This window comes from Saccopteryx leptura, chromosome 3 (genome assembly GCF_036850995.1).
Source record: "Saccopteryx leptura isolate mSacLep1 chromosome 3, mSacLep1_pri_phased_curated, whole genome shotgun sequence".
Taxonomy (NCBI): Eukaryota; Metazoa; Chordata; class Mammalia; order Chiroptera; family Emballonuridae; genus Saccopteryx; species Saccopteryx leptura.
In genome coordinates, this window is record NC_089505.1 from 273,027,137 (window position 1) to 273,037,848 (window position 10,712).

General features: G+C 38.5%; 1 protein-coding gene across 1 annotated transcript in view; it reads right to left on the minus strand.

The window, feature by feature from the left end:
* The window catches only part of CAMKMT (calmodulin-lysine N-methyltransferase), a 373,939-nt gene extending 368,802 nt beyond the window's left edge, over positions 1–5,137 (minus strand). Inside the window, exon 1 of the mRNA XM_066372729.1 lies at positions 4,935–5,137. Coding sequence (XP_066228826.1) covers positions 4,935–5,137 — 203 coding nt within the window. The remainder of the gene's footprint in view (positions 1–4,934) is intronic.
* Between the last annotated feature and the right edge of the window lie 5,575 nt (positions 5,138–10,712).

Consider the following 10,712-nt stretch of genomic DNA (forward strand, 5'->3'; position numbering starts at 1 on the left):
GTGTCCTTAGAAGAAAAGGACATCAGAACCCAGACCACAGGGCTTGTGCACAGAGGGACTACGTGAAGAGACAGGAAGAGGGCAGCCATGAGAGTCAGGGAGAGGCCTTGAAGGAAACCACACCTGCGACAGCTTGATCCCACACTTCTGCACTCAAAACTGTGAGAAAACAAATTTATTGTTTAAGACCTCCAGTCTACAGTGTTTTGTTTTGGGAGCCCTAGAAAACTGAAACATATAGTAAGAGAATACAGGCAACCTATTACCCTTTTCAGAAAAAAAACTTTACTTCTATCATAGAGACCCAGTTCTGTGATAGATTGAATGAAAATGCAAAATGTTACTTGCCAAAAAGCATTGGGCTCAGCAGGTAATGAAGTTACCAACCACAAATCAAACTTTCATCACCATAACACAATGATGCTGTAGCCTCTCTGTGCATGCAAGATTCTAGGTATAGGTGAAGTTATTTATGGTAACACGTAAAACTACATGTGAGGCAAGAGGAAAAAGAACAAAGTATTAATCATCTAAAATACAAGATGAAACTACTGAGAGCACATTGTCCATACCATTTTGCAACATCTGTTTTTTCATTTAAAAACTTGGCTGCCAAGTAGTCCAGTGAGTTGAATGTTTGCATCAAAATGATTTTCAATACTCACTTTGGAACAAAGAGGCAACCATCCTCAGACATAGAGAAAAGACAAAAGATCTTGAGGATATAATAACCTAACATTTATGTTGTCCAAACTTTTGCTTCATATGAAAAGTCAAGAAGGGAAATTCTTTATTCCTTCATTTTAAGTATCATCTTGTAAAGCTGACAGGAAATAATGGTCAAAGTTTTAATATGGACCATTGCTTATATACCTTTTAATAATATAAGAACGATACAACTTTGTACTTTGAATTCAGAAATATCTACATATTTACCCACCTGAGATACTAGTTTCAAGACTAATTTTTTTTTTTTTTTTTTTGGTATTTTTCTGAAGTTGGAAACGGGGAGGCAGACAGACTCCCGCATGCGCCTGACCGGGATCCACCCGGCATACCCACCAGGGGGCGATGCTCTGCCCATCTGGGGCGTCACTCTGTTGCCACCAGAGCCATTCTAGCGCCTGAGGCAGAGGCCATGGAGCCATCCTCAGCACCTGGGGCCAACTTTGCTCCAATGGAGCCTTGGCTGCAGGAGGGGAAGAGAGAGACAGAGAGGAAGGAGAGGGGGAGGAGTGGAGAAGCAGATGGGCACTTCTCCTGTGTGCCCTGGCCGGGAATCGAATCCGGGACTCCTGCACACCAGGCCGACGCTCTGCACGGCCAGGGCCTAAGACTAACCAAATTTTAAAGGAACAAAAATCAACACATAGGGCAATTTTAAGGAGGACAAGACTAATAAAAAGTATTGGTAAGTATTAATCACCATATATACATCATCTCTGTAGAACTGAGAACATGAAAATGGAGCTTATATTTATGATCTATGAGGAACAGAGCAGCCCAAATGCTCACACCTCTACTAGAACCCAGAAGCAGATCCACCTTATAACACGCAGTGATCGCCATTCTTCCCCACAGAGAGTGTGATGGCTTTCTCAGTAGCTGATGGCTCTGCCTTGCACCTTCTCACCTCTGTACATTTGCTGGTGCCCTTGCCCTCATTGGGAATGATTTCTCCTTTTCTCCCACAACTTTCAAATACTTCCAGATCCAGTTAAACTGCTATTTCTCAGGGCCTTCCAAAAAATCATTCTTACCTTTAAATTCCTAATATGTGTGAAGTTTTCCCTCATTTGGTAATTAGTTATGCACCGCCTGGTGAGAGTCCTTAGAATAGATGATTAACTTTCTTTCATATTTAATTATGTATTTAAGCTCCTTGAGGATAGTACATCTTATATTTGTTTACCTATATAGATGGTGCTATTAAATATTTACTGATTTGAATTTATTTAAAACTATTCATCACTTTTTTCAATCATTCCATAGTGTTGATTTAACAAACGAGAAATATAGAGGAAGATGATAGTACTCCATTTTAAAACTTCTCTCTAAATCACTACTTCTGGCTAGTGCAAGTGATTTTCTTAGAACATTTCACCATTTCAAAGGATTTTAGATCTTCCTTCCCCACAACTGTCATCAGTTTTAGCTCAAATAAACTCTTATAAAAATTCTCTAAAAAAAAAATCAAGCTTTTCAAAAGTTTACATAATACAATTCAGATAATACTGAAGACAATAGATTAAGGTAGCTAAAGCAATGTCATGGAAACACGTTGAGAAGAGTTGATATGATGAGCTACCAAAGGAAGAAAAATGGAGATCCATGTTAAACAGATAACTGAAAACAAAGAAAAGCAGTAACTGTAAGAAACCAATCTGAACAAAACTGGCAACAGAATGTAATGAACTATTCTTGGCAAAAATCCTCCCCTACCTAAGTAATGTCAATAATTTTTGCAATTTCCCAAACAGTGACAGAATTATGGAGTAAGAAATGGAATGCTTAGAAGAATCAATGAGGAAATAGATGCATGATTGCCTCCCAGGAGGCAAGATGTGTAGAAGTTAAGTTGGGTGATGGGTCCATGAAACTTTCGTACTATTTTTGTAATTTCTTCAGTATCTGTAATTATCTCAAAATAAAAGTGTTTAAAAGTACAGGCTGTGGAGTCAGACTACCAGGGTTTGAATAGAGGCATAATCAGTTATTGGCTGTGTGACCTCAATCGAGTTATTTAACCTCTTTGGGTCTCACTTTCCTCATCTGTGAAATGAGGATGATAACAGTATTTATCTCATAAGGTGTTGTGTGGATGAAATAAGCTAATACATGTAAACCACTCACAATAGTACTTGTCACATAGTAGGCACTCAATAGACAGCCATTATTAATATTTTATGGTTTTTAAAAATTTATTCTAAGATCACATTCAGCTCTAGAATTGTATATGTTTAAGCTATTCAGGCAAATTTTTAGCTCAGTCACCTATCTTCTCTCTATAAAGTAGAATTAAACTTCATATTTATATAGACATATTTCTATTTATTCTTTCAAAAATGGCTATTTCACAGCCTGTTGGACAGGAGTCTCAGTTGACATTCTAGCCTCACCTGCCACTATATACAGATCATCTCTATCCACCAGGTGGAGAACCACACCTTATTTTAAGTTCTCAACAACAGATTTCACATGCTGTCTGGCAATGCTTACCAGGAGCTTGAAGATGTCAGGAAACTATTATTGGCACAGTTTACATTTATTGCCTCTTGTCACCAGTAGATGTAGAAGATACATTTTAGAAGTTTCTTTCTGAAGACCCCTACTAGACCACTCTGTTTTTCCTTCTCTTTAATTTCCATATAGATACTATCTTTCAATTGTTTATCCTCATTTCTACTTTCCAGAGTTATTGTAAGGATTACATGGATTAGAATACATCAAAGCAATAGCTCTGTACCTGGCTCATACTAAGCATCTAATGCATTTTTCTTTCTTTCTTAACCAAGGACTAAACTAATTATCTCCAGCAGAATGTGAGGCAGTGAGGTACTTTAATTAGAATCTCATACAGAATGAACAGGCAAGCTAACAAACCCAAACATTTTTATCTTCCATTTGAAGTTCTCAATAAAGCAGTATTACAAAACCAGGTCCTAACTGTTCTTTCCTGCTCAGCCTAGTCAATTTTTATCCAAATCCCAAAATTTAGCTATTATGGTATCATTTAAAGCTTAGATATTTTAAACTAACATAGTTGGCGCAGTGGATAGAGCGTCGGACTAAGATGCAGAGGACCCAGGTTCCAGACCCCGAGGTTGCCAGCTTGGGCACAGACTCATTTGGTTTGAGCAAAAGTTCACCAGCTTGGACCCAAGGTTGCTGGCTCAAGCAAGGGGTTACTCGGTCTGCTGCAGCCCCACGGTCAGGGCACATATGAGAAAGCAATCAATGAACAACTAAGGTGTTGCAACGAAAAACTAATAATTGATGCTTCTCATCTCTCTCCGTTCCTGTCTGTCTGTCCCTATCTATCCCTCTCTCTGACTCTCTCTGTCTCTGTAAAAAAAGAAAAAAAAAAAGACACACACCCACACACACACACACACACACGCATGCACGCACACACACTATAAATACACATCCTTTGGGAGAACTTTTTTCCTAAAATTATTCCTAGCCTTACCTAAACCTTATTCAGTTACATTTCCACTTAAAATGTTTTTTGCTCTTTTTACAGTTACTGTAAATGTGCCCCTCCCTCCCTTTCAAAATGTGAAATCTTGTCAAAAAAAGGGCAGATATTATAATATCAAACACTTACAGTAATAGTGCAACACGCTAGACTGTAACTGCAAAGGAAAGGTAATTCAGTAAAAATGGTATCTTGTTCCTTCAGTTTGCAACTCTCATCTCTTTTCTAATGATTTTTAAAGCCAGAATAGTCTGCACGCTTTTCACAATATCTATGTTTTCAGTTGAATTTTCTCCTCCTATTCTTAAAATTCTATTCTGAAAGTGACAAAATATGAATGGGATAAATACCAAAGCTTGATTTTTGTAGATAACTACTACCTGAAGAGTAGTTTTGAAAAATTCTGTTTTCACTTTCAGCCTTCCTTGCCTCACAAAGAACTTGGCTTTTTGTCATAATCAAATGCTATGAGAGAATGGTTAAATGAACCCTTTGATTTGCAACACAGTTTATCCTCAAATGCCACTACATTTCTGAAAATTTTTTTCTTTAGTTCTGAGAATACAGCAAGACCCAGTTAAAGCAGCAGGAATTCCTAACCCAGTTGGAAACCCTAAGGTCTGATAAAGACTGCCTGCAAACTCAATAGAATGAACAATGAGGTTATTATTGTTTCTCCTTTATAAGAGAAAAATGCTTTATAAAAAAAAGTCTTAACTGTAGTGATGTTTACCTTAAGAAAATACTGTATTCAGGGTAGAAGACACTTGTATACTGGACCCATTCACCAAATTCCTCTCCAGTTTTCCTTTTGTTGGTTTCTGTTACTGAAAACAGATTAAATGATTCAAATCTTCTTACAGATACATGTCGTAGACAATCATCCAGGTGTTTTTGCTTCAGAACCTTTGAAATAAAACCAAATATTCTGGTCATATTATATAAACATAAGTTAAGTGTTCAAAGTTTAAGTCATAAGAGGACTTTCATTTCCAATAAAGGACAATTAGATAATTCAGAGCAACCTCTTACTGAAGACAACTAGGAAAGATGGACAAAATATTTTAAAACACTATTTGAAGGCATCAGAGAGCAAAGAAGATGGTGAAGATTTACCAATCTAATGTCTTTCTTTCTTTCTTCCTTTTTTTTTTAAGAGACAGGCAGGGAGAGAGATTGACAGGAACATCAAGCTGTTCCTGTATGTGCCCTGACCAGGGATCAAACCGGCAACCTCTGCACTTCCGGATAACACTCCTACCAACCAAGCCATCTGGCCAGGGCTTTTAATATCTTTAAAAGGAGGTAAATCTAGAGAAGTGAGCTGGGCTTTTGCAGCCACTTTTACTGTGGGACATTTGTCAATTCAATAAGAATGAGCTGAGAGACAGCAACACCTTTACAGTTTGTAGAATTAGAGAGTAAAGCAGGGGCAGATATCTTATTCTGAGCCTGTCCACACATGGCGTGCACGTGTGTGTGTATGTGTGTGTGTGTGTTGTGTGTGTGTGTGTGTTAAGATAAATCAATATGAAATTTTGTTGGTATCATTGAAAATTGGTTTTTAAAGTGTAAGGGAAAGGAGATAAAACTGTGAGATTAATAAAGTTAAGTAAAAATCCTGTGGCTCTGAATCTGAATGATATATTTCCTTCTTTTTTTTTTTTTTTTTATTTTAGTTGAGAGGAGGGTAGGCAGACAGAGACTCCCCTGACTGGATGCTCCACCCAGCATGCCACATAGGGGGCACATAGCTCTGCCCATCTGGGGCCCTTAGCTCTGTTGCAACCAGGAGCCATTTTTACACCTGAGATGGATGCCTTGGAGCCATCATCAGTGCCCATGGCTCTATCTGCACGTCCACACAAACACATCGGCTTATTGCATTTATTGCATTTTTTTCACATTCTACGTGCCTTTCCCACATCTGACCACTGAAAAAGTCTAGAAACAATGACCAACTATCAGCAATGAGCACATGTTGCCATCTCTAAATACTATTTTCAATTACAACAGAATAAGGCCCCTGGAGAAACTGTTAGATAGCACAAGAGTCTCTAAGCCTGGAGGGTTCTTACTAAATGCTATTTTTGCTAAATTTAAAATGTAACACAGTATTTTGCAGACCTAACTGTAACCAAAATAAGCTGGACTAGAACCCAAGGACAAGTATAGCAAACTGCAAAGAAGAACCAACATGTAATTAACCAGATAGTGTGTATAAGCAATAGTGAAAGCTCTTTTTCAGGGAGACAGAGGTTTAGATGTGAATCCCTTGTCTCCTTTACTTGAGGCAAGTAAATAAAACTACCTAACAGCCATGTCTTGTTCTTGAATAGAACACACCCAAGTGGCCAAACCCATTGTATTTAGTTATAAAATGGCAAGGAACTGTACAGGATGGGGCAAAAAGCAGGTTTGCAGTTGTTTGTATGGAAAATAATACAATAATAAATAATAATGCCACAATGAACTGTTTCACATGCTCACAACTGTAAACCTGCTTTTGCCTCATACTGTATAAGATGAGCTGTGAAACATTCTAAAACAAGAAACAAAAGCCATATTTCAAATGTAGAAAAGAAAGGCTCTTTAGCATGAGTAACTTTTGGCAGAACTTACGTTCTCTAAAACAAAGAGATTTTTAGCAGAACTTACTTTTTCTAAGACTCTCTTCTCTGCCCCTGGCCTTGAGGCTAGTTTCCCAGGCTGTGGCCTTGGATAGTTCTGGCAAGGTTGCAGATATTCCCAAAATGTTTTCTCTCCTGAATTAATCTTATAGATAAATATTGTAAAAAGAGCTTGTTTCACTGCTTTGTTTTTTACTTTAGGCTCCCCTCCTCCCCCTTTCCCCAATCAATATTTTAATTTTGTCTTTAAAAGCATTCCCAAAACTGTTTTTCAGTTGCCACACCATTTTGAATGAACCTTAGATCTGCCACACGATTTGAATGACTTAGGTCTCCCTGTAGTTCGTTGGCTTTGAATAAAGACTCCTTAATTTTGGCTAAATTGTGGGTGTGCAAAAACATCTGTTTCTCACTGTTCCAATACAACAATATATAAAAGTATTAAGCTGTCGCGGTCTTGGCACAATGAATATACAGGGGGTCCTGAACGGGAAAAAGTATGGGAATTGAAATAAATGTAGAAACTTAAAGAGATAGGATAGATAGATAGATAGAATAGATAGATAGATAGATAGATAGATAGATAGATAGGTACTGGATGGTTCAGGAGGACACCACGGCAAACAGTCTCTAATGTTCATTAGCTGTAAGGTCCATGCTCCCAGAAGCACATCCACTTTTATTCATAGAAAAAATGTGGTCCATCAGGCAATTCAAATAAGTTTCCAAGGCAACTCAAAGACAATCCCCACCATCCATCCAAATCTACTTTACACTAATAAAGAACTAGCTTCCAGGCCTCCTCCAGGAGAACATGGGTGAGACAAATGAGAATCAGGTGTAGCTCTTTGTTAACTAGGCAAATTAGGTGGGGATTTGGGCCAGATTGCAAAAAAAAATACCCTGTTTATTTATTTGGTTCCCAACATTAAGCAGCCAATCTGAATAGGGTTCATTGCCAAAGATGGGACAGGGTGAGTATTAACAAAGAATACATGTAATAAAACTGAAACACATTAGTTCATAATGGCATTTTTCAAAATGCCTTATTGATGATCATGAAAGGATGCTAGAGAACCAACTTATTATTTTGAAAACTAGTAAGAAAAATAACTAGCCTGACCAGACAGTGGCACAATATATAGAGCACCAGCCTGGGATGCTGAGGACCCAGGTTCAAAACCCTGAGGTCACCAGCTTGAGCATGAGGACACTGGCTTGAGCATGGAATCATACACATGGTCCCATGGTCACTGGCTTGGGCCTGAAGGTCACTGGCTTGAAGGCCAAGATCACTGGCTTGAGCAAAGGCTTGGCTGGAGCCCCCCAGTCAAGGCACATATGAGAAGCAATCAATGAGCAACTAAGGTGCCACAACGAAGAATTGATGCTTCTCATCTCTCTCATTTCCATCTGTCTGTCTCTCTCTCTCACACACACACACTAAAAAAAATAACCAGACATCACTGTGATTACTGATGAAAAGTACACAACACCATCATCTTGACCAACCAAACAAAACCAAAACATCAAATCTGAATTTGATTGAGTTGCTATATTTTATAGAAAATAGAAAATATGGGGATAGAGGAACACATTAAACATCATCATCAAGTGCAATAAGCAAAATTCAAATTACGAGAAACTCTGCAGGACAAAAGCCCAGTTTCTTCAATAAATAAATGACAAGGGTTGAAAAGAGACATATAGAGGGAGCATCTAGATTAAAAAGTCTTAAGAAATATATCAACCAATAACAACGTTTGGACCTTGTTTTGATCCTGTTTCAAAATAAACAAATTATAAAGAAAAATTAAGAGATAAAGGAGAAAAACTGACCAGATAGTTCATGACATTAAGAATTTATTCTGGGTGTGATATGGCATTGTAGTTACGTTTTTAAATGTCATCTTCTATAGATACATACTAAAATATTTATTGAAAACTCTGACATGGTATCTGAGATTTACTTCAAAATAATAAGGGTTGATTGTGTCATGAGAGACCAGAGATGAAATAAAATTAGTCAGAAGTTAAAAACTGTTAAAGGTTATGAATACATGAATGATTATTAAACTATTTTCTCTAATTTTGTATATGTTTGATGTTTCCATAATAGAAAGTTTTTAAAAAGATATAAAACATCCTAATAGTCATAAACAAATAAAAAATAACTAAAAAATCTAAAACTACAAATATATTTAAAAAGTAAGCAATATATATACTTCTAAATAACCTGTGAACCAAAAAAGAAAGAGAGAAAGAAATTAGAAGGTATTTTGAACTAAATGATAATAAAAATACCGTTCAAAATATATAAAATGCAGCTAAATCCATGCTTAAAGGGATATTTATGGAAAGGCTTAAAATCAGTAAACTAAGTATCCATTGCAAACATTAGAAGAAGCAGCAAATCAAGTTCCAAAAAGAGTAGAAGTTAATAAAGTAAAAAAGAAACAGCAGGATAGCAGGAGAACTAACACCACCAAAAGTTGATCCATTGAAGAGATTAATAAAACTGATAAATACTTGATGAGACCAATAAGGAAAAAAAGAAAGAAGATATAAGTATCAATATGACATAGGAAGATTACTATATATCCTACATGCATTAATAAATAGCAAAGGGATATTATGAAAACTAACTTTGAAAATTTAGATAAAATGAGCAAATTCCTACAAAAATACAATTATCAAAATTGACATAAGAAGAAAAAGAAAGTCTAAACAGTCCTACTAAACTACTTTAAAAATAGAATGCATTAATAAAAATCTTACCACAAAGTAAACTCCAGGTCCACATTGCTCACCAGCAAATTACACAAAAGTCTAAATAAGAATTAATCCAGCCCTGGCCGGTTGGCTCAGCGGTAGAGCGTCGGCCTAGCGTGCGGAGGACCCGGGTTCGATTCCCGGCCAGGGCACACAGGAGAAGCGCCCATTTGCTTCTCCACCCCTCCGCCGCGCTTTCCTCTCTGTCTCTCTCTTCCCCTCCCGCAGCCAAGGCTCCATTGGAGCAAAGATGGCCCGGGCGCTGGGGATGGCTCTGTGGCCTCTGCCTCAGGCGCTGGAGTGGCTCTGGTCGCAACATGGCGACGCCCAGGATGGGCAGAGCATCGCCCCTGGTGGGCAGAGCGTCGCCCCTGGTGGGCGTGCCGGGTGGATCCCGGTCGGGCGCATGCGGAGTCTGTCTGACTGTCTCTCCCCGTTTCCAGCTTCAGAAAAATGAAAAAAAAAAAAAAAAAAAAAGAATTAATCCAAATCTTACCACATTCTTCTTTAAATCCTCAAATAACCCTATGGTTTAGATACCCATTATGTGAGAGAGGAAACTGAGATAAAGGGATTCATTTGTTAACTTGTTCAATCAAAGAGCTATTAAGAGGCAAACCCAGAGTTCAAATCCAGACAGTTTGACTACAAAGCCTGAACCCTTAAAAGCTCTGTTTGTGGAGAATATGGGAGACTGGTATCAAACATCCATTCTAACATCTAAAATATCTTTCTATAGGCCCTGGCCAGTTCGCTCAGTGGTAGAGCGTCAGCTTGGCATGCAGGAGTCCCAGGTTCGATTCCTGGCCAGGGCACACAGGAGAAGTGCCCATCTGCTTCTCCACCCCTCCCCCTCTCCTTCCTCTCTGTCTCTCTCTTCCCCTCCCGCAGCCAAGGCTCCATTGGAGCAAAGTTGGCCCGGCGCTGAGGATGGCTCTGTGGCCTCTGCCTCAGGCACTAGAATGGCTCTGGTTGCAACAGAGCAACGCCCCAGATGGGCAGAGCATCACCCCCTGGTGGGCATGCCGGGTGGATCCCGGTCGGGCACATGCGGGAGTCTGTCTGACTGCCTCCCTGTTTCCAACTTCAGAATAATTAAAAAATAAAAT